Here is a 25921-nt window from a genome sequence, read left to right on the forward strand (position 1 = left end):
AACCGTAAGTGGAATCCAAGACAAAGAGGAGCAGATACAACAATTGGCAGATTGTATAATGTAAATATTTCATCAGATTTGGAGAGATTTTGTTTGAGGTTATTGCTCTTGCACTTAAAAGGAGCAATATCCTTTAAGGACTTACGAACTGTTAATGGACAAGTTTGTCACACATTCAAAGAAGCTGCCCAAAAGCTTTCACTTTTAGATGACGACGCTACATGGGATCTTACACTTAACGAATCAGCATCTCAACAGATGCCTAAACAAATGAGGGAACTGTTTGCTTATTTGTGTATATTTGTTGTCCCACCTAATGTCCCACAACTCTTTGAAAAATACAAACATGATCTTTATGAAGATTATTCACGTCATGAAGACCACATTGATGATTGCAAAAGTTGCAAAAATTTGGCATTAACAGATATTCAAAATGTTCTCATATTGCATAGTAAACGTTGTGAAGATTTTGGACTACCCAATCCATCAAACTTCATTCCAGAAATGCAATTCAACTATGTTACACACTTGGAAGCCCAAGTTGGAGCACAACTTCAAGAAGCATTAAACATCGAGCAAAAAGCTGCATTTGACAATGTAATGTCTGCAATTGATAATGAAAATTTACCACACAGATGTTTTTTTATTGATGGACCTGGTGGAAGTGGCAAGACTTATTTATATAAAACATTATTGAGTACTTTACGTGGACGCACAGATGGAGTTCTTCCTGTTGCCTCTACAGGAATAGCAGCTAATCTCCTTGATGGTGGCAGAACTTACCATTCACAGTTTAAACTTCCAATTCCATTACTGGAAACATCAACATCAAATATGAGAATGACTTCAAAAGATGCAGAGTTCATACGTAATGCTAAATTGATTATTTGGGATGAGGCCTCAATGACACCCGGTATAGCTCTAAAATGTGTAAATAACCTTCTTCAGGAAATTATGCAGAACAATAAGCCATTTGGTGGAAAAGTTATACTCCTTGGTGGAGACTTCAGACAAACACTCCCAGTTCTTCCTCATTGCAATAGAACTGCTATTGTGGAAGCTACTATAAAGTTCTATGATCACTGGGATAAATTTAAAATTTTAAAATTGAAGAATAATGTGCGTTCAGTGGATCCAGAATTTAGCAATTGGCTACTAAAATTAGGACAGGGTTCATTAAATAATTCAGAGGGCCTTCCTGAGGATTTAGTTGAGATCCCTTCCAAATTAATATGCAATGATTGTATCATATCTGAAATTTTTGGAAAAAAAATTCTTCCATCTGATCTTCACAGTTTTTCAAAAAAGGCCATTTTGTGTACGAAAAATTGTCATGTTGATCAAATCAATGAGCATGTATTAAATATACTCGATGGTGATGAAAAAATATATCTGAGTTCAGATTCAATTGATGATCAGACAGATGAAGATGCACAAAACTATCCCATAGAGTTTCTAAACGAATTAGCTCCATCAGGAATGCCTCTTCATAAGTTAAAAATAAAATTGGGAAGTATTATTATGTTGCTCAGAAATCTGAACACAAAAAAAGGTCTGTGCAATGGAACAAGATTGATAGTTAAAGATCTTAAGCCAAATCTATTAATTGCAGAAGTACTCACAGGAACAGCAAAAAACCAAATGGTGTTTATTCCGAGAATAGATTTAGCCCCTGCCAACACTGAACTACCATTCATTTTACGAAGGAGACAGTTTCCAATCAAACTTGCATTTGCAATGACCATCAACAAATCACAAGGTCAAACGTTAGACAAAGTAGGAATATTTCTTCCAGAACCAGTATTCAGTCATGGACAACTTTATGTTGCAATGTCTCGAGTTCGTACATCATCTGATGTCAAAATTAAGATACTTCAAAGTTCAAAGCATGGAAAGATATTACCAAACAGTGATAAAATTTATACAAAAAACATTGTTTATAAAGAAATATACTTTAAATAAACAAATAAGTTGTGTATTTTTAATTAGTTAGAAGTAATTTTGTATTATTTAGAGCAACAATATTATTCATGTACAAATTAAACTTTATTTTAATTTAATTTACTAAAAATAAAAATATGACTTTATGTCTACTTTAATGTTTATATCTTATGTTATTTTTTTGAATAACAAAAAAAAAAAAAAAAAAAAAAATTTGGCCCGTGTACATGGGCTTTAACACTAGTCCTATATTATAAAAGGCAAGTGTTTGTCTGAAGCCGTCATGCGCAGTACAGACAAACACTTGGCCTTAGAAAGCGCACAGCTGATCGCACGCGCACCCACCCGACCGAGAGAGAGAGAGAGATAGAGAGAGAGACAGATTAAATATGAAATAAATAACATAATAATAATATAGTTAGGTATATTGTAGCTAGCTTAGGGTTTATTTTATAGGTAAGTATTTAGTTTTAAATAGGAATAATTTAGTTAATGATAGGAATATTTATTTAGATTTATTTAAATTATATTTAAGTTAGTGGGTGTTAGGTTTAGGGTTAGACTTAGATTTAGGGGTTAATAACTTTAATATAGTGGCGGCGACGTTGGGGGCGGCAGATTAGGGGTTCATAAATGTAGTTAGGTTGCGGCGACATTGGGGCGACAGATTAAGGGTTAATAAATATAATGTAGAAATATAATGTAGGTGGCGGCAGTGTCCGGAGCGGCAGATTAGGGGTTAATAATTTTATTATAGTATTTGCGATGCGGGAGGGCCTTGGTTTAGGGGTTAATAGGTAGTTTATGGGTGTTAGTGTACTTTTTAGCACTTTAGTTATGAGTTTTATACTACGGTGTTGTACCATAAAACTCATAACTACTGACTTTTAAATGCGTTAGGGATCTTGACAGAGTAGGGTGTACGGCTCACTTTTTGGCCTCCCAGGACAGACTCGTAATATCAGCGCTATGGAAGTCCCATAGAAAAAAGACTTTACAAAGTTTACGTAAATCGTTTTGCGGTAAGGCCAAAGAAGTGTGCAATGCCCCTAAACCTGCAAGACTCGTAATACCAGCGGGCATAAAAAAGCAGCGTTAGGACCTCTTAATGCTGCTTTTTTACCCTAATGCACAACTCATAATCTAGCCGAATGTTTTTGTCTGCCTTTCCTGTAATTTTCCACTGAAATAAATGTAGTATGAGATATACCTATGCTTGTCTCATCCTGCTACATGCTATAAAGGGATTGCTTGTATTGATATTAAAACTAATATGAACTACATGTTATACACACTGTATGTCCAAAAGTATATGGACACCCCTACTAATTATTGAGTTAATGTGTTTCAGCCACACTCATTGTTAAGGGGTGCATCAATTCCAGCACATACAATGGGTTGTACTAAAGAGCTCAGTGACTTTAAACATCAAATTGTAATAGGATGCGACCGTTGCAACAAATCAGTTTGTAAGTACTATTATTCTGAAGTAGAAGTGTCTTGGAGCAAGAACAGTCAAGCCATGAAGTGGTAGACCATGCAAACTTAGTTCTAAATGCTGAAGTATCTAGCTCATAAAAAACACCTATTATCCGTTGTATCACTCACTACAGATTTCCAAACTACCAATGGGAACAACATCAGCACAAGAACTGTGTGTCAGAGCTTCATGAAATGGGTTTCCATAGCTGAGAAGCTATACACAAGCCTCACATCAATATGCCAAGCGTTGGATGGAGTGGTGTAAAGCTCACAACCACTGTACTCTCGAGCATTGAAACATGTTCTCTGCAGTGATGAATCACAGTTCACTTTCTGTCAGTCTAATGGAAGAATCTGGGCTTGTCTGATTCCAAGAGAATGCTACCTACTGGAATGTACAGTGCTTAGTGAAAATTTTTTTAAGCTTTTCTTTTTTTTTCTATATTTTAATTCCACTATTTCAAGCCAAGACTATACCAACCTCTGCTGGCTTTAGAATGGAACCATCTTCCTCTAAACAACATGCCGGACGGGAGGAGTTAAAAATACAATCTAGCTATGCAAGTTGCAAAGTACTACGCACCGTGCGTAGGGAGATTGTAATTTATCTCTTCTGTTTTCACAGCTGTCCAGCCAGGCGCACTGTAGGGAGTTGCTGCGTGACGGGGTGACACCATTAGAGGAGATTAATTCCTGCTTGATGGTGTCAAGGACCACCAACATCTTCTTGTGGACCACTAGTGGTCCACGGACCACTGGTTGGCGACCGCTGATCTAGCTGAGAACCTCCCAGCATAGTATATTTATCAGTTCCTTGAATATATATGCAAATAACATGATTTTATCATAGATCTAATTCCACTGAATATAGTATTCAATACAGAGGGTTCATAACACAAATACAATAACCGCAGCATATTATGACTTTGGAAACTATATATTAAGATTGCTTTGTGATAATGAATACAATACTTAAAGCAACCTATACCTAGTTAACCACCATAGGACTATTTAACACAGTATATCTATGAGCTCACTGAACATATATATATATATATATATATATATATATATATATATATATATATATATATAAAATAGGGCTGTTACTCAGTTTATTATAGTGGAAGTGATATCACTATACTGAACCAATATGGAGGTATAATATTTCATACCACATTTCCAATATAACAAATACTTCTCCACCAGATACAACCCTGTGAGCTATTATATCACTGTGGGAGCACAATTATATTTAAATCTATAAACCTCTGTAACTATATAAGTGACTTAGCAACCTTTGCTATATATTGAAAGGTGGAATATCTGAGCGTTATATTATCATAATAATTACTGTTTGCACCAAGCACCAATACATCTTGGGAATTTCTACCTCTTGGCATCTTTCTCACCTCTAAGCCGGATATATTAGTCTAGTGGGGGCATTATATACTCCAGGTCATTTTTGATCACCCCAATTTTATGCTGACCTAAGTAATTGCACTTTACTTGTTTCCTGGTGTGATAGTATCAAAGATAGTACCTTATGACTCAGCCCATATTTCTCTAGTTATTTATAATGCACCCATTTTTAATTATATTAAATAAAGTTTAATTTTTTATTACTTTTGTTGACGTACACCACCCTATAATAATTATACATCTCGTGGGGAATTTGAGTACTGCAAGTGTATTCTTTTTTTGCAACTATCTTTTAGTTGCTTTTGTTAATTTGGAAATAGAATGTCCAACAAGCTTATCGGTGTGAGGGTCAGGTATCCACATTTGGCCCTGTAAGGCACTAGATTAATTGTCTACTGTCTGGTAAGCAGGACAGTATTATGACTTTTGTAGGCCCTAGGCACATTTTCCTTCACGCCATCCTTCTTCAAAACAAAATATTAAAACTTATATTTTATGATTGCATTGTTATAAAGACAACTAAAAAAACAGTCAGGATAATATTTATACCAACACTCTCAAAGTATGTAACTTGCTTATTGCAAGAAGTAAACTGTGCTGAGGCTAAGGGCCATCATCATTTAGTTGGCACCTATGGCTGATTACTGACATCACTAAAGGGGGGACATTGCCCTACCTGTATAATGTCTTGTTCCTTCTTGTGTTCCCCTAGCCATGACTGAGGCTGAGTCTGTGGTGCTGTGTACTCTGACACCACTGTCATAAAATGTCAGGCAGTGTCACTGACAGATGCATGCATGGAAAAAGACTGAAATAGAATGTAAAAGAACGGACCCCCACCCAGGAGCTTCAGAACTTTGGGAGGAGTATTATAAGTACAGGTAGCCCTCAGATTACACTGGGGTTAGGTTCCAGAAGGAATGGTTGTAAATCCAAATCTTTGTAAATTGAAACCCAGTTTATAATGTAAGTCAATGGGAAGTGAGGGAGTTAGATTCCAGGCCCCTCTCAAAATTGACATAACACCTAATACATTATTTTTAAAGCTTTGAAATGAAGACTTTAAATGCTAAACAGCATTATAAACAGTATCAAATAATCACACAACACAGAATATATAATTAAATTAAGTTAAATGAACAAAAACATTTGCTAAAACAGTATTATAACCTAATAAAATAATCACACAACACAGAAAATATAATTAAACTAAATTTAATGAACAAAAACATTTGCTAACAGCACCTAATAAAATAATTACACAACAGACTGCATCATCATCAAACTAAGTTTAATGAACAAAAACGTTTTTTACTTGCATTTTTCTGCAAACAGTTCTCTACATTGTTAGCATGTTAGATAATATTGGTTCTGCACCTATTCTATGCATTTCAATCTGCAGTGATTAATAGGCAGTTAGGCACCCTCACCTCAAGCTGCAGGACGGGAAGATAATAGGGAAGTGCCTGCTAGAACTCTTTACTCAATAAGTCTGGTCTGATCTGTGTACATAGATCAATTTCAGGCTGTAAAGCTTGCTTAACTTTGCTGAAACACAAGCTGACAGCTCCACCTACTGGCTATTTTAATTAGTGCAATGTATTTCAATAGCAGTCACATGACTTTAAAAAAAAAAAGGTTGGTATTATGAAACGGCACAAATTGAACCGGCGTAAACCAAGGGCCACCTGTAGTTTATTCAGTTGTCATGTATTTAGATTTAAATTGTATTTTAAAAAAATTTTTTTAAACATTTCCTTCAACCCAAACATTCTTGTTTTGCTTCTGAAGAAATCACATTTTTGTGGGCTCCTAAAATTGTTGTAGGCCCTAAGTCAGCACTACAAATAGGTCCAACTCCAATGACTTTTGCGTTACTGGGGAACATCTAAACAAGCTGGATAACAAAAAGATTTTTTTCAAGACAATAACCACTATTTATTAAAGAAAAAAAATAAGGTGTAATTTATTTAAAACATTTGCTTTTACATGGAGCAATAAATGAAAATGAGTGTGAAGTATTTTTTACATTACGTTTTTCTATTGTTTACTCCAACAGTTACAAATTAATTACTTTTGCACTTTTAATCAATGAACATACCTTGTTATATACTTTCAGATAATTTACATTATGAGGAATCCTAAGGACATCTTTGTATCTCTGTTCTATTTTGCTAAGATGCTTTGTCTCTACAAGGACCCTGAAAGCTTTCAGAAATACTTAGAAGACTTTCTGGAAGGAAATGGTGAGTTAAAAGAAACATAAAATCAAAACTAATAATAATCTTAAACTTACTTTTACTTAAAGAGAATTAAAGGGATACTAAACCGAATGTTTTTCTTTCATGATTCGGATAGAACATGCAATTTTAAGAACATTTCTAATTTACTCCTATAATCAATTTTCTTCATTTTCTTGGTATCTTTATTTGAAAAGCAGGAATGAAAACTTAGAAGCCGTCCCATTTTAGGTTCAGCACCTGGGTACCGATTGCTGATTGGTGGCTAAATGTAGTCATCAATCAGCAAGCACTATCCAGGGTTCTGAACCAAAAATGGGTTGGCTCCTAAGCTTTCATTCCGGATTTTTCAAATAAAGATACCAAGAGAATAAAGAACAATTGAAAATAGGAGTAAATTAGAAAGTTGTGTAAAATTGCACTCTCTATCAGAATCATGAAAGAAAAAAAAAATTGGGTTTAGTATCCCTTTAAATCTGAGAAATTGTTTTGGCCCATGTCAAAAGTAAAAAAAAATTGTGAGCTGACACTGAACTGTTCTATAGTTGGTGCTCTAGCCACAAAAACAATTGTGTAAGTGCCATATGGCTAAAGCGCCAATTGGAGAATAGTTTAAACTGTTAGCTGAATAATAAAAAACAATACTTTTGAAGTGGATAGCCGGAGCATGGGTGTTATTATTATTATTATCGGTTATTTGTAAATTCCGCAGCTCTATAAACAAAGGGGGGAGTGCAACAAAACAATTATAGGGATAAAGTGGGTAGAGGGCCCTGCCAAGAGTTGCACTGTTGTAATCCACTCTTAAGAAGGTGATCTACAAACAGCTGGGCTCTTAGGCTTACATGCTAAGGGGGTTCAGGGGATAGCAATGGAGGAGTGGAACTGGTATAAAGTAAGGTTAGCATAGGTTGTATGCATCCCTTTACAGTAGAGTCTTTAGGGAGCGCTTGAAGCTTTCAAAACTAGGGCAGAGTTTTGTGGGGCGAGGCAGAGATTTCCACAAGATTAGAGCCAGTCTGGAGAAGTCCTGTAAACATTAGTGCGATGAGGTACCCAGAGAGGAGCAGAGTAGGAGGCCATGAGCAGAGCGAAGGGGACGGGAGGGAGAGTATCTGGAGACAAGGTCTGAGATATATGGGGGAGCAGTGCAGTTGAGGGCTTTGTATGTCAGAGTGAGAATTTTGTGTTTGATCCTAGAGGCAAGAGGAAGCCAGTGAAGGGATTGGCAGAGAGGAGCAGCAGAGGAAGAGCGACGTGTAAGGAAGATGAGTCTGGCAGAGGCATTCATTATGGATTGTAAAGGAGCTAGGCGGCAGGTGGGGAGACCAGAGAGGACAGAGTTGCAGTACTCGAGGCGGGAAAGAATGAGACAGTGGATTAAAATCTTAGTTGTGTCTTGTGTAAGGAAGTGTCTAATTTTAGAGATATTTTTAAGGTGGAAGCGGCAGGCTTTAGCCAAGGACTGAATGTGAGGAGTGAAAGAAAGATCTGAGTCAAATGTGACCCCGAGACATCGGGCATGCGGGGTAGGGGTAATGATGGAGTTGTCAACAGTTATAGAGAGATTGGGGGTGGAGATTTTTGAAGAAGGGGGAAAATGAGGAGCTCAGTTTTGGAGAGATTTAGCTTGAGGTAGTGAGAGGACATCCAGGAAGAGATGTGACAGTTAGTGACATGGGTTAGCAAGGAAGGAGATAGGTCTGGTGCAGAGAAGTAGATTTGGGTGTCGTCGGCATACAAATGATATTGTGTTAGAATTTCATCTCTATATTATAAAGTAAGCTATATCGTATCTTCATTAAAATGGATGAATTAAAGTCTATCTAAAATATTGTTTACATTCTGGATCTGATTATATGAATTGGAAACTTTACCATCACTTTAAAGGAAATAAACATCAGATGTTCTTAGCTTGATGAAAGGAGAAGATCAGACCTGAAGCATTGCTAAGGTTTGTGTAAGTATAAATTAATGATTTGTCAATAACCCACTAAAGTGAAATGTGCACGCTAGTAACTAGAATAAATTAAATTAAATCTAATATCTGTTGTCATATGTCATATGAGATTAGTGCACATATAATCACTTTCAGATTTTTTTCATTGATTCCAGGAGATCTTTATTTCACAGATTAGCATTTAATTACTTCCTCATTTCCCATTTTTAGTAGGAAACTTCTTTTGTGTGCAAATGTCTTAGCCAATCCAGATAAGACAATCATTTTATGATGTCATTAGGATTTTGGTTGTGGAGAATGCGTGGGAGTCATCTTTACTTTTTTATTATATCCCCTCTCATTACTCCCACCCAAGAGGTGCAGACAAAGACTAATAGTAGAAGTAACATCATCACATGTGTCATGGAAATCCAAGATGAACTCTAAAACAATTTCATAAATATAATATTTTGTTCTCTACAAAGTTGTTTATAGGCTCCAATGAGACACGGCAGAGAACCGAGCGCAGCGAAGGTGTAAGTCGCGCAGCAATGGGCAGCAAATTTTAAATATATATGAATATATACATATATATTTATGTGTTTATATGTGTATCTACACATATTAACACATAAATATATATGTATATAAGCACAGTCCCCATAGACCGCAATGTAAAGGCACTTTTTAGTTTTTTTTTCTAACCCCCTACACACTTTCACTTTAAGCCATTAAAACTGCTTTGTGCCGTTATTATTTGAAAAAAATAAAAATGCTGCATTTTTTCTATTTTAAAAAACAACTCTACATTTTATTTTGGGGGGATTTGGTGAACATTTTTAAAATTAGAGATCTGATCTCTGGTTAATTTTCGGAGTGCTAATTGCTACCGCAAGCTTGCAGTAGCATTAAACAGCCACTTGTAATGGCTGGTTATTTATCGGGCGCCCACAAACTGGTGAATTTGCCCGTTTACGGGTGCACAATAAATTAGCACTCTACTTTTAATCTAACCCTATGGGGCCGATTTAACAATGTCCGCCGCACATTGATAAATGCCGACAGCATATGCTGTCTGCATTTATCATTGCACAAGCATTTCTTGTGAAATGCTTGTGCAATGCCGCCCCTGCACATTCGCGGCCAATCTGCCACTAGCAGGGGGTGTCAATCAACCCGATCGTGTGCCATTGATATTTTCTTGTATCCATCTCCTGACTTGTACCTGTCCACAACATTATCCCAGAGATCTTTTGACAGTGCCTTGCCACCCATAGTTGATTGTTTGCTTCAGTTGCACTACCAGGGACTGAGATGTTCCAGGAAAGCACCTTTCCTGCTGAGCTAATCAATTTCCAACCAAGTCATTTTAGGAAGGGGTGATCCTTTTTGCAACTCAGTGATTCTGTTTTTGAATTGTCTTTATTTTTGCCTGACATGTTAGTGTTATATCTTTCAACTGGATAAACAAAAAAAATTGTCTGTCTTTATTTCAAGCTGCAAAGCAAAAAAATGTGATTATTTTCAAGGGGGTGATTCTTTCCAATACCCATTGTAGACAATGGGTCCGATTTATCATGTGTCTGGCGGACATGATCCGCTGAAGCTGAACAAAAAAAATTGTCTGTCTTTATTTCAAGCTGCAAAGCAACAAAATGTGATTATTTTCAAGGGGGTGATTCCTTCCAATACCCACTGTAGACAATGGGTCCGATTTACTTATCATGTGTCTGGCGGACATGTTCCGCTGAAGCGATCATGTCCGCCAGACATCAATAAATGCCGACAGGATACGCTGTTGACATTTATCATTGCACAAGCATTCCTTGTGAAATGCTTGTGCAATGCCGCACCCTGCAGATTCGCGGCCACTAGCAGGGTGTGCCAATCTACCCGATCGTATCCGATCAGGCGGATTGCTATCTGCCGCCTCAGAGGTGGCGGATGAGTTAAGGAGCAGCGGTCTTAAGATTGCTATCCGCCGCCTCAGAGGTGGCGGATGAGTTAAGGAGCAGCGGTCTTAAGACCGCTGCTTCTTAACGTATGTTTTCTGCGAGCCTGAAGGCTTGCACGGAAACAGCTGCATATAGCAGCATTCAGGGCATAATAAATCGGCCCCAAAGTGTGATTTAATCACTGTGTGCTACACAAAAAATGTCTGAATAGTGCTGGTTTATACCAAGCGAAAATCTAGCTAGTATTGTGACAATATTGGTCAATACAACATACTTTGAAATTACCATATGAAATGTTTACTCTAATGATTGGGTAGATTATTTAAACGTGGCAAATTGATTTATCAAAATTTTCATGCTAGTGATATCAATATATAACCAATGTGCATATACAATAGCAATAATTGTTACAAGATATTAACTAGTTATTTAACTATTCTTTGACACAATAGCCACAAGTATATCCTCAATTTCCAGACGATCAGCAACATTCAGTCATATGACAGAGACAGAGGGGGATATGTATTAAAGCGTCAACTATAAAGCATTCGCCGGCATCAATACGCTCACCTAACATTGCCAAACATCTCGGCCGCGGATCTGAATACGATCTCCATATTTATAAACAAAGCTGTCAAAAACACGTGCACCAAGTCGATGGCGATGAGCATCGGACTGTTGTTAACTAACAGACATCGATGATGCTGCTATTCGTGTTTTTCCCAACTTTATTTATACCCTGTCACTAAACGACGCCACTATACTAAAATGTTTAACCCCTATCCAGCCGCTCCCCGACATCGCCGCAATCTAAATAAAGTTATTAACCCCTATCCCGCCGCTTCCCGACATCGCCGCAACCTAAATAAAGTTATTAACCCCTATCCTGCCGCTCCTCGACATTGCCGCAACCTAAATATAGTTATTAACCCCTATCCCTCCAGTCCCCGACACCGACAAAAATAAATAAACGTATTTACCCCTAAACCTCTGGCCTTCCACATCACTAACATTAACTAAACCTATTAACCCCTAAACCGTCAGCCCCCCACATCGCCAAAAACTAAATTAAGCTATTAACCCCTAAACCTAACAACCCCCTAACTTTAAATTAAAATTACATCCCTATCTTCATATAAATTAAAACTTACCTGTAGAATTAAAATATACTATTTTAAACTATTAATTAACCTACCCTAACTATTATACTACAATTAAATTAAAATACCAATGAAATAAACTAAATGTCATATGAAAGAAACCTAACCCTTGAGTAATTATTTAAATATACTATTAAACCTTATTAAAAGTACTAAATTACAGAAAAAAAACAAACACTAAGTTACAAAAACATACACTAAATTACGAGTAAAACCCCCCCAAATTATCAAAAATAAAAAAGAATTACACCTAATCTAATAGCCCTATCAAAATAAAAAAAACCTAGCCTACAATAAACTACCAATGGCCCTTAAAAGGGCCTTTTGTGGGGCATTGCCCCAAAGATATCAGCTCTTTTACATTGCAAAAAAATACAAACACCCCCCCAACAGTTAAACCCACCACCCAACCGACCAACCTAAAATAACCTAAGCTCCCCATTGCTCTGAAAAGGGCATTTGTATGGGCATTGCCCTTAAAAGGGCATTTAGCTCTTTTACATGCCCAGACCCTAATCTAAAAATAAAACCCACCCAAAAAACCTTCTAAAAACATAACACTAATCCCCGACAATCCACTTACAGTTCTTGAAGTCCCGCTTGAAGGATCCATCCAGCCGGAGAAGTTATTATCCAGGGGGCAAGAAGCCTTCATCCAGACGGCATCTTCTATCTTCATCCATCCGGTGCGGAGCGGGTCCATCCTGAAGACATCTGGCACGGAGCATCCTCTTCATATGGTCGCCGCCGTAAACTGGAACTTCAATGCAAGTGACGCCATCCAAGAGGGCGTCCTTTGCATTCCTATTGGTTGAAAGATTTCAATCAGCCAATAGGATTAGAGCTGCTAAAATACTATTGGCTGTTCCAATCAGCCAATAGGATTGAGCTCTAAACCTATTGGCTGATTGGAACAGCCAATAGGAATTTAGCAGCTCTAATCCTATTGGCTGATTGAAATCTTGCATTGAAGTTCCAGTTTACGGCGGCAACAGTATGAAGAGGATGCTCCAAGCCGTATGTCTTCAGGATGGACCCGCTCCACGCCGGATGGATGAAGATAGAAGATGCCGTCTGGATGAAGACTTCTTGCGGCCTGGATGATGACATCTCCGGCTGGATGGATCCTTCAAGCGGGACTTCAAGAACTGTAAGTGGATCATTGGGGGTTAGTGTTAGGCTTTTTTAAGGTTTTTTTGGGTGGGTTTTATTTTTAGATTAGGTTCTGGGCATGTAAAATAGCTAAATGTCCTTTTAAGGGCAATGCCCATACAAATGCCCTTTTCAGGGAAATGGGGAGCTTAGGTTATTCTAGATAGGTTTTTTTATTTGGGGGGGTTGGTTGGTTGGGTGGTGGGTTTAACTGTTGGGGGGGTGTTTGTATTTTTTTGCAATGTAACAGAGCTGATATCTTTGGGGCAATGTCCCACAAAAGGCACTTTTAAGGGCCATTGGTAGTTTATTGTAGGCTAGGTTTTTTTTTTTATTTTGGGGGGCTTTTTATTTTGATAGGGCTATTAGATTAGGTGTAATTCTATTTTAGTTTTGATAATTTGGTTGTTTTTTTCCCATAATTTAGTGTTGTTTTTTTTTGTAACTTAGTGTTTGTTTTTTAATTTAATTTAGTACTTTTAATAAGGTTTAATAGTATATTTAAATAATTTGAGTAGGGTTAGGTTTCTTTAATATGTATTTTAGTTTATTTAATTGGTATTTTAATTTAATTGTAGTATAATAGTTAAGGTAGGTTAATTAATAGTTTAAAATAGTTTATTTTAATTCTACAGGTAAGTTTTAATTTATATGAAGATAGGGATGTTGTAATTTTAATTTAAAGTTAGGGGGTTGTTAGGTTTAGGGGTTAATAGCTTAATTTAGTTTTTGGTGATGTGGAGGGCTGACAGTTTAGGGGTTATTACGTTTATTTAGTGGCGGCGATGTCGGGGAGTGGCGGTATAGGGGTTAATAACTTTATTAAGATTGCGGCGATGTCGGGGCGGCAGATTAGGGGTGTTTAGACTTGGGGTTTATGTTAGGGTGTTAGGTGTAAACGTTACTTGTTTTCTACCATAGAAATCAATGGGTTATATTTCTTTGTTTTGCAGCATCGAACATAAGCTTTCGCTGCTTTTAGACTCCCATTGATTTCTATGTCATCCGCGGCCTCCAGGGTGGCGGATTGAAATCCAGGTACGCTGGGTCGGAAAAGACTCACGTACCTGTTAAAAGTTTGATAACTGTGAAAAAGTGACAGATAGAGTCGAATATGTATTCGGAACATCTGTAATGACGTAAGTATCGATCTGCTTCGGATTGAGATCACGGGATCGAATGTTACGTCACAAATTTCAACTTTTGCTGGTCTTAAGGCTTTGATAACTAGGTCGGATCAATCTCGCAACAATTACGATGTGGAATTCCGGCGTATTTGCGGTTGACAGCTTTATAGATAGGCCCCAGAGAGTGATCGGTTCACTAGGTGTTACGTTGGAGTAACATGGTTAAAAGAAGATCAAATCACATATAATTTACACTGTTATCCTTATATAAGGAACTACCAGTTGGTTTAGTCAGAGTGCAATACACACAATAAGTTCCACTATATGACAGGAACTCAAGAACATTAGTCACTGCTGTTTTCTTTTTAACTGAAACTATATGTTACAATAAATAATTATAATTATTTTCACAACTTATATGTCCAATATTTGATGTCCCCTAATAAGCTAACGATATTGTCAAGTCATCTATCTCAGTGTATACTGTCAGCAGCAATAAAACCTCATACTGATAATATCATAGTGAGTGGTTTTAATTATTTCCCATTTTTATTCCTATATACCCATTAATAAAAGTTATTTTTAAATAAATTTGGTACCCACTTCTCCCATTGTAGGATATATACACATATAAAACATATAAGATATTTTTTATTTCAGTAGACGCTGGAGTGCTAGATGTGTATTCTAATAAGAGGGTCTGTTTCCCTTGAAGTTTGTAAATTGAGTTTAAATACACAGCACCCTCACTCTGAATAAACTAATACAACTACATATAAGAGTTTAATTGTACAGGAGTTACAAAGAGTCTTAATTTATACAAGCAGTGGTTTCCCTCTAGTTTAATTCATTTACACTTTGAAATTTGTCAGAGAAAAAATCTACTACTCGTTTGAAGTTCAGAGTAAGGGGCCGATTTACTAATGTCCGCCGCTTGTGCAATGCCACCCCCTGCACATTTGTGGCCAATAGGCCCCTAGCAGGGGGTGTGAATCAACCCGATCATATCCGATCGGGCTGATTGCTGTCCGCTGCCTCAGAAGTGGCGGACGAGTTAAGGAGCAGCGGTCTTACGACCGCTGCTTCTTAACTTCTGCTCAACTTCTGCTTAACTTCTGAAGAGGAGTGGGTCAGAAGCAGCATCCACTGCTTCATAAATTGACCCCTAAGTGTTATTGCATTGTATTGTCATTATGGAATTATTGATTATGCAGTTCTATTGTATTTAATGATCATTTAAGTTGTGTTCCAGTTATGCTTCTGGTAAAGCTTATTACAAAGTGCTGTTACAAATAGCCTAAACGCATTGCATTTTATTTTTTGATAAATCTCTTCACAAAGAATGAAGTTAAAAAAACTTCTATTTTTTATTAGTTCTCTACAGCTCTTGGTTTGATCATGTGAAAGGATGGATGCAATTGAAGGATGACAGCAGATTTTTCTTTATCACATATGAAGAGCTCCAGCAGGTAAAGAGAGAGATACTTAACTGGATATTAAAGTCAAAGATAAACATTTGTGATTCCGATCTGGGGCGAGATTACATAAGCGGCGCAAGCTTCAGCGCAACTGCTGAAACCCGCGCCACCCGTAATTTCTCCTCAAACATCGGGGTATAAAAATGCCGTAAGTCGGATAAACTAGCGATGTCCAGAAATGTGCGTAAATACAAATTTCTGGAGTCGCCAGTGACTTACAGCACTTTAGAAACTGCCGGTGCCTAAGAAAATAAAAAAAAATGTCAAATCTCCCGTAAAAGTCTAACCCGCCTCCCAAAAATAAACCCGACACGTAAAACCCCTATATCCGCCATCAAACCCTCATCGGAACTAATAATAAAAGTATTAACCCCTAAACCGACAACCCCCAGCAACGCAATATGCCTAATTATACTATTAACCCCTAATCCGCTATTCACACACATCGTGATTTACCTAAAAAAGTATTAACCCCTAAATCCGCCAACCCAAACATCACAAACTACCTAATAAAAGTATTAACCCCTAAATCCGCCAACCCCAACATCACAAACTACCTAATAAATGTATTAACCCCTAATACGCCATTCACCTACATCGCAAAGTCCCTATTAAAACTATTTACCCCTAATCTGCCATTAACCCACATCGCAAAGTACCTATTAAAACTATTAACCCCTAATCCGCCATTAACCCACATTGCAACAAACCTAATAAATCTATTAACCCCTAATCCACCAAACCCACACAACGCAATAATCCTAATAAAACTATTAACCCCTAATCCACCAAACCCCCACAATGCAAATAGCTAATAACTAAGCCCCCTAACCTAACACCCCCTAAATTAACCCAAATTACCTAAATTAAAAATTACTAAATTACAAACAATTAAAATAAAAAAGATAACATTACTTAAAAAAAAAAAAAACTAAAATTAAATTAATCTAAGATTACAAAAAAATAAAAAAAGTCTAATATTACATAAAATAATAAACCAAATTATCAAAAATAAAAAAAATTAAACCTAATCCCTAAAAAAAAAGGTCCCCCAAAATAAACCCCCCCCTAATCTAATACTAAATTACCAATAGCCCTTAAAAGGGCCTTTTATAGGGCATTGCCCTAAATTAAACTAAGTCCCCCCTCTAACAGTAAAAACCCCCACCAACCAAATCCTACAAAATAAAAAAAACTAACACTAAAAAATCCTAAACTACCCATTGCCCCTAAAGGGGCATTTGTATTGGCATTGCCCTTTAAGAGTCCCCAATAAATCCCTAATCTAAAAAAAACCCCAAAAACCCCCAAAATAAAAAAAAGCCTAAATCGAACCCCCCAAATAGGTACTCACCGTTCCTGAAGACTGGTGGAGAAGGTCCTGTTCCAGGCGGTGAAGTCTTTTTCCAAGCGGCTGACATCTTCTTCCAAGTGGGACCTCTTCCTTCTTCATCCAAGACCAAGCTGGAGTGGAGCAGAGATGAGCGTGGGGCAAGACTGGCGAGCGTGGAGCCATGGAACGTGGAGGATCCTCTTCGTACGATTGCCCCGTACACTGAATAGTGAATTATTCAAGGTACACGTTTAAATATGGCGTCCCTTGCAATATCTATTGGCTGATATGATTCTTTAAATTCAAATCAGCCAATAGGATGAGAGCTACTGAAATCCTATTGGCTGATTTGAACAGCCAATAGGATTTTAGTAGCTCTCATCCTATTGGTTGATTTGATTTTGAAGTATCAAATGAGCCAATAGGAATGCAAGGGACGCCATATTTAAACGTGTACCTTGAATTCACTATTCAGTGTACGGCGGCGATCGTACGAAGAGGATCCTCCATGCTCCATGGCTCCACGGTCACCGGTCCTGCTCCGTGCTCATCTCCGCTCCGCGCCGGCTTGGTCCTGGATGAAGAAGGAAGAGGTCCCGCTTGGAAGGAGATGTTGGCCGCTTGGAAGAAGACTTCACCACCTGGAACAGGACCTTCTCCGCCGGACTTTAGGAATGGTGAGTACCTATTTGGGGGTTAGACTTAGGCCTTTTTTTTTTTTATTGGACACTCTTAAAATAGTTGAATGCCCTTTTAAGGGCAATGCCCTTTTAAGGGCAATGCCCATACAAATGCCCCTTTAGGAGCAATGGGTAGTTTAGGATTTTTTAGTGTTAGTTTTTTTATATTTTGGGGGTTTGCTGGGTGGGGGGTTTTACTGTTAGAGGGGTGATTGAGTATTTTTTACGGAAGAGAGCTGTTTAACTTAGGGCAATTCCCTACAAAAGGCCCTTTTAAGGTCTATTGGTAGTTTAGTATTAGATTAGGGGGTGTTTTTATTTTAGGGGGGCTTTTTTATTTTCATAGGGATTAGGTTTCATTTTTTATTTTTGATAATTTGGTTTATTATTTTATGTAATGTTAGACTTTTTTATTTTAATTGTTTGTAGCTTTGTAATTTTTAATTTAGGTAATTGGGGTTAATTTAGGGGGTGTTAGGTTAGGGGGTGTCAGGTTAGGGGGCTTAGTAATTTAATTAGTTATTTGCATTGTGGGGTTTTGGTGGATTAGGGGTTAATATATTTATTAGGTTTATTGTGTTGTGGGTTAAATGCGGATTAGGGAATAAATAGTTTTATTTGGTAGATCGCAATGTGGATGAATGGTGGATAAGGGGTTAATACATTTATTAGGCATATTGCGATGTGGGTTAATGGCGGATTAGGGGTTAATATATTTTATTAGTTATTGCGGTGGGGGTTTACAGGTAGATAGATATTGCGCATGCGTTAGGTGTTAGTTATTATTTTCAGGGAGTTATGGTGCTCACATTTTCAGTGCAAGGCTTGCTGCACCTGCCTATGTGTGGCGAGGTGAAAATGGAGTAACATTTCTCAATTTTTGCCACGTAAGTCCTTGCGCTGAATATGTGATACCGATTTGCGACGCAGTTCTATGTTAGCTTATGGGAGTAAAAATTGCGGGCGACTGGTGAAATATATGCATCGCATTTATTTGCAGTGCTGTATATGTGATACCAAAACTGCGTAAAAACCGGCTTCGCCGGCTTTTGCGGGCGACGCTGCATATGTAAACTTGCAAATAAAGGGGGTTAAATAAACTAGCGCTTAAGAGTTAATATCCCTTGCCCTATTCTCCTACTATCTACTTCCCAGATAGAAAGGTGTATAAAGTGAAAAAGTTATGGAGATTAGGCGCTTAATCTGCAAAAGGGATAAAGGTGTGTATGGAAGTCGTTAGCTAAATATGTAGAAAAAACTGGACCTTGGACAGAATAAGTGAAAAATTCTTCTACAATTTATTTTCAAAATAAAAACATGATAATACCAAGATAAAATAAATCACAATCCCTAAGTGTTGCAACACTATATCGATCAATTCATAAAATTTCTAAAATTCAGATATACATTTGTTTTATACACAAATAAAAGGATTTATCTGCTCTTTTGTATCCTTTGTTCAAAGATTTTAGATAGAATATATTCTTTTATTTCAACACAATTAATAATATTTGTCTCTTTTCGATATTTTATATCTATATTTCATCAACTTTAAAATTACAAATATTTAGCAAAAACTAACAATTAGTTAAAACAATTTAAATGCAAAACTGATTATAAATGGTGTCCCCACAATGGCTGTTTACTTATATTGGTTATAATTTTTTGTATTTAAAAAGTTCATCAAAGCATTTGTAAGTAATTGGAGATAAATTACTGAGGGCTGTGTTCTTTATCCTTATGTTTATGTTGTGATATATTATGGTTTCACAGTTACCTCTTTGTATCCTCAGTGAGCTTAATTTGTAGAAAAGGAATGTTCCAAACAGTGTTTAGGGGTGATTTTCTTACCCTCTCTTGTGAGCTGTTACTACTCACGGCTTCCCAGCGGTTCCTATGTGTCCTCAGTTTGACTCTCAGACAAGGGGTTCCGGTAGGTAATTTTCTTTGTGTTACCTTGTCACTGGTCTTTGTAGAAGTGCTCTGATTACAGCACCAAACTGTAGACAATCCTATTGTTTCTGTAACTTGCGCAAGTTAGCTTTTGTGTTTGTAGTTCCTCAATCTGCTGCACTTAAGTACTTCTGTTTTTATTTTGAAAATAAATTGTAGAAGAATTTTTCACTTATTCTGTCCAAGGTCCAGTTTTTTCTACATATGTAAACTTGCCCCTGGTGCACAGGTTTTTTGTGCTATATGCAAGCAGTTTTTTAGTGCTATTAGTTGCAAACACTGCTCCCATATAGTGCTAAAGACACCTGCATGCTTCTGAGCCTATCTAGGTATGTTATTTAAAGGGATAGGAAGGTCAAAACTGAAATGTGCATGGGTGCATTTCAATGTCAAATAGAATAATTGTTCCATTGGAAAAAATGCTTCCTAATAAAAGCTATTACTGTTTTTCTGTGGCATACATAAATATGCTGTGGGGGCTGTGCACCTTCTCAGAGAGTCAGTGGTGGCTTGTATAACACAAAAAATATATCTTCAAAGAAGCAATAAACACCATCTTCAGCTCTCCGAACTTGAATACTGGTGCACTGCCCTCACAGGATATGTGCATGAGCCACAGAAAAACAGTATTAACTTTTATTAGAAGCATTTTTGCCAATGGAAGTACAGGAATATTGTAAAAATGCTTCCATTATACTTTGGAATAAACTCATGCACATTTTAGTTTTGACCTTTCTATCCCTTTAACTAAGGATCCCTATAGAGAACAAAGCACATTTGAAAAAAGAGGTTAACTGGAATTAAATGCGCTATTTGAATAATCAAACTATTTGAATCATGAAAGCTTTATTTTGAATGTCCTGTCTCTTTAAAGAGGATTTTCGGATATATGTTTTATGCTAAAGCAGTATTTATTTTTTTTCTGTAGGAAATAACAATATTCACAGATTAGAATAGTTTGAAACTCTGCTGAATCCTATCATCTGTGACATAAAAAGGCAAGAATATAATACATTCCAGAAGCACCAATGTACATTTCAAAACCATAGTAATACTAATCAACTCAGCTCAGGTGCTTTTGTGTGCACCTGTAAAGCTTAATTCTGACATGCACCAAGGCTTTCAGTGCATGTCAGCTAGATTTAGAATAGAAAAGTAGGTAAGCAAAAGAGAAGGAGGGGGGGAGGAAGAGAAAAAAAAAAAAAGAGGGGGAAGGGGGGGTACTAACCGCATTCGGGAGTTCACACCCTTAAAAATATAGTTTTATCTGATCAGGGGTTTCCAGAGTTCCTTCATGTATTCATGTATTTCAATTTTCTCATCCCTCATGTATCGGTATCTCTCCAGGGTCAGATATCTGTCAACTCGGTTTTCCCAGTCTAAGTACTGGGGGGTCTGGGCCGACTTCCAGTACTTGGGGATGAGAGCTTTAGCACTATTGAGCATAATATACAAGAGGTGCTTTTTAGGTTTTTCTATTAGTTTGGGCAGACCATGAAATAGCAAAAAGTTCAGATTTCTATTTATTGTGACATTTAGCTTGGAATCTATCATATCTAGTACTGATCTCCAAAAGGGTTGGATTAGATCACATGTCCACCAGATGTGGAGTAGCGTGCTAGGCTTGTCACACCCTCTCCAGCACTTGCCATCTGATTTCCTATAGAATTTTCTAATTCTATCGGGCGTGAGGTACCAACGGGACAGGTATTTATAGTTGGATTTGAGGATGCCGGCGGAGACAGATGCTTTATTATGGTTATAAAATATTTTTTCCCAATCTGTCTCCGTCAGCTCCCCGCCCATCTCGTCGTTCCACTTTCTAACAAACGAAGGCATACCGTTTTCTCTGCGAGAGGATAACAGGGTGTACATAGATGAGATTAAATGCCTTGGAGAAGATGGTAGTAAGCAAAGCGTCTTCAGCCGTGTAAGTTGTCTCGATATATTGTCTGTGCTTTTATGGGTGCTTAGGTAGTGTTGGATTTGTCTATGGAAGTACCATGGGATATGTAGACCTGATTGTTGTAACTCCTCCAAGGTCTTCAGCTTCCCATTTAAGAGTAGTCTATGGAACATGGTTTGGTCCAAGTTGTGCCCTATTTATGTTTGTGTAATGCGTGTTTGAAAATGTAATATCAGGGTTGTGTATGAATGGGGTTAGTGGCGATGGAGTAGTAGAGATGTACGGGTGTTCGATGAGTGTTTTGTCCCATTGTAAGAAAAATTCCCCAAAGAATGGGTAGTGGGTGACTATGCCCGGCCTGTTTTTGCTAGAGATCCAGCCTAATGTTCCCGCATTTCGTACTCCCAAGATCGTGCGTCCTATTTGGACCCATGTCTTTTCTTTCGAATTAGTGTACCATTCCACTTGTGTTTGAAGATTTATCGCCTTTTTATATAAGAGGAGGTTTGGGATACCCAGGCCTCCATTTTCCTTAGCTAAGTATAGGGTGTGTCTAGAAATGCGGGGTCCCCTGCCTCCCCAGATATATTCTTCTAGTTGTCCCTGTAGTTTTCGTATGAAATGGGATGGGAATGGGGTCGGTATAGTCTGTAAGTGGTATAAAATTCGGGGAAGGATATTCATTTTGACAACACCTATCCTACCTAGCCATGAGATCCTCTTATTTTTCCATGCTGATAAGTCGTCCATAATTGACTTTAATAATTGGGGGTAGTTAGCTCCAAAGAGGCTGCATGGCTCCGGGGTCAGATTAATCCCCAGGTATTTAAGCGTTTGGGTTTTAATCTTAAACTTACATATGTTCGGGATTTGGCACAACTCTGCTTGGGATAAGTTTATATTTAGGGTTTCGGATTTCGTATGATTCAGATGGAAGCTAGATACTTTGCCATAATCATCGAACTCCTTTAAGATTTCCGGGAGGGAGGATAAGGGGTTAGTAACGGATAGCAGGACATCATCCACGTATAGCGAGACTTTATGGTCCTGGTCACCTATTTGTATCCCGGAAATGTTCTGGTTAGTACGTATTTTTTGCGCCAGGATTTCGATCGAGAGGGCAAATAATAGGGGTGATAGTGGGCAACCCTGTCTTGTTCCATTTGAGATATCAAAAGGGTCAGATAGTATATTATTAATTTTTACTTGGGCGGTGGGTTTTGAATAGAGGGCAAAAACTTTTTGTATAAAGGAGTGGCTAAAATTCATTTTTGACAGGACAGCTCTGAGAAAATCCCAACTGACCCTGTCAAACGCTTTCTCAGCGTCGGTCGAAATGAGTATAGAGGGAATAGTGTTGTGGCGAGCGTAATTTACTAGGAGGTTGGCTTGATCAGGGGAGACCAAATGGGGTAAATAGGCATTTAATCTTGTTGCGAGAATCTTTGCGTAGATCTTTAGATCCACATTGAGTAGGAATATTGGCCTGAAGTTTTCTGGGCGGTTAGGTGGCTTCCCAGGTTTCGGGATAGTGGTAACATGAGCTAGTAACATGGTTGGGGGGAAGTTTTGAGTGTGTCCAATGCCATTGAATAAGGTTGCTAGGTGTGGTGATAGAATGTCTTTGAAAAGTTTGTAGTACTTGGCACTAAAGCCGTCAGGACCAGGACTTTTACCAGTGCTTAAGTCTTCAATAGTTTTGGATACCTCTTGCACCGTGATGGGAGTATCTAATGCTTCTCTATCTTTGTCTTATAGTGTCGGAAGTGTGAGAGAATTTAAATATTCCTCGATATGAGGTTGAGGGGGGTCTCTCTGTCGCCTGAGTTGGCGTCCCCTCGTTTTTTAAATTATATAACTTTTGATAATAGGATCTAAGTGCTGCAGCGATTGATGGCCTATCTGTGCAGGTTTGGTTATGTTGGTTGAAAATTGAGTGTATATGGGATTTAGATTGTTTTTTTTTTTTTTATTTTATTTTTTATTGAGGCAATAGGAGAAATAAGCGTTACAATCACAATAAGAAGGACAATATCTCAGGCAGTAGTACATGGCATTAATTCCTTAGTACAAACATTTAAACACTGAACAGTAATGGGAACAAGGTATTGACCTTAGTGATGCCTCATTTGTTTTGTTAAATAACAGTACATTCAAACGTCAACAATGTAAAGTAGATCCACTTATGGGATCTGGTAACTGGTACTCAGTAGAAGACCAGAATTCTTAGAATCAAAATTGCTCACAGTGATATCAGTTGGTGAGGTAAGAGAACTGCATATTCAGGCTAAAAGCATCTTCAAGAGATATTAGACAACACATAATATACCATAGTGATATGAGTGAAAGAAAAGCAACAAAAATTACAAGTTAGTCCAAAATGGGCATGGATAACATCAGTTTCAGTCTAGACAATTAACAAACTGTATTTGTGAGAGAATAAACATGCAAACGTAGCAGCATTATTCTTTCTTTGTTGAGCAGCAATCGCCCCAACAAAATCTCGTTCTATGACGAACTCAGGAAACACTTATGTTAGTAACATTAGATCCTCTAGCTTCTATATATATTGACAAGGGATCAATCACACACATTAAATGGGTACAAGAACTGATATGTATACAAAAGTTACAAGAATGAACAGTTTGGAGGTTTTAGAACATAAAACAATAGTCATAATAGAACTAGGAATAATAAGATCCTGAAGAGCCATTCATACATATATGTAGGTACAATCTAAAGTAAAGGCCCACGGACAGGACAGAGACTCCTTAACTCTGTCAAATAGGAAGTGTGGAGGATAAGCTGTTTATCCCTAACCACACAGTAAGGGGGGGGGGGGGGTCGGATCCAGGGCTGGCGATAGAGTCCCCTTCCCCAGATAGGCCATGCAATCCAAAGTATATTTGATAAAAGAGCACTCCTCAACACAACCTATGTGGGCAAAAGGGGGCCATCAGAATTCTAAAGTAAGTGACAATGTTAACTAAATAACTAATATAGGGTATTCTAGTGAGGGCAATGACCAATAGGGAGATAAAGCTAAAACAGTAGCAGTGCAGGGCAGGTGTACTTTAACAATCCGAGGAGATGTTATACTATATGGATCCAGGTAAACCATAGCAATTCCTATCTGGGCCCATTATTTAATAATATCTATCAATACAATCTGATTGGCTAAATGAACTCACAGCAGGATATGAATGGGTCACCATACACTTAGAAATTGCCAAAGTCAAGCATGGAAAAGAGCATACTCTCAACTAGTGCTACACAGCGCTGATCCACACTTTAGCCAGAGAGATGCATTTACACTGCTCCTCATATGTGTGCTTCATCCTGTATTCCAAAATTTTAGTGAAAACACGATAGAGAATAAAAAAACCATACATCATGTTAAAGATACTAAATACATGGTCATACCCATCCCTCCCAAGGGGCACACACATTTAATATGAATACTTAAAGACTTGTACTGCTGGGAGAGTACTGACAAAACCCAGGGACACATTGTAAAGAAGCATAAACTGAGACAATCATCCTAAAACCATATACCATTACATCACCATACACATTATTGTCATTTATGTATATGTATACAGGAGCAAGGGAAGGGTACTTCATTGGATTTGTGTGCTGTGAGGGATGTAACAGAGGGAGTCCTCAGGATGCGTGGCAGTCATGGTGGGTATTGTACCTCCAAAATCACCTCAGTTCATGCGGTCACTTTACCCAATGCCCATCCGGTGCATCTGGAAACTTTGGTAGTGTTCCCAGCAGACTTGATGTGGAAAGTCCGCCGAGCTGATGCCAGAGAGAAACGTTCGTGACAATGTGTGGACACTGCAGTGCACCACAGAGCCTACCCCCATGTACAAGTGGCCATACTGTGTGTCACCCCATATGCGCGATCAATTTGCGGTGACAGGGGGAAATTGGAGCTCCAGCTTGGGGCCCGCACTCTCAAACACCAATGATGGGGAGCACGGCTGGGGATCCATAGGTGCTGCGTCACACTGTGACTCCGGTGCTGCTCTTTGTTCCTCAGCAGCGGTATCGCTGCGTGTTCGCGCTGCTTGGATTTTAACAGTAAGGGCATCCAGTCTCTCACACATCCTCCTCCCATACTCCTCCAACAAATCTCTGATGCCAG

General features: G+C 37.9%; 1 protein-coding gene across 1 annotated transcript in view; it reads left to right on the plus strand.

The window, feature by feature from the left end:
• Window positions 1-25921, plus strand: part of LOC128638599 (sulfotransferase 2B1) — an 89391-nt gene that overhangs the window by 31300 nt on the left and 32170 nt on the right. The window contains exons 4-5 of the mRNA XM_053690653.1: window positions 6965-7091; window positions 15793-15887. Coding sequence (XP_053546628.1) covers window positions 6965-7091; window positions 15793-15887 — 222 coding nt within the window. The remainder of the gene's footprint in view (window positions 1-6964; window positions 7092-15792; window positions 15888-25921) is intronic.

The sequence above is a fragment of the Bombina bombina genome, chromosome 8 (assembly GCF_027579735.1).
Source record: "Bombina bombina isolate aBomBom1 chromosome 8, aBomBom1.pri, whole genome shotgun sequence".
NCBI lineage: Eukaryota > Metazoa > Chordata > Amphibia > Anura > Bombinatoridae > Bombina > Bombina bombina.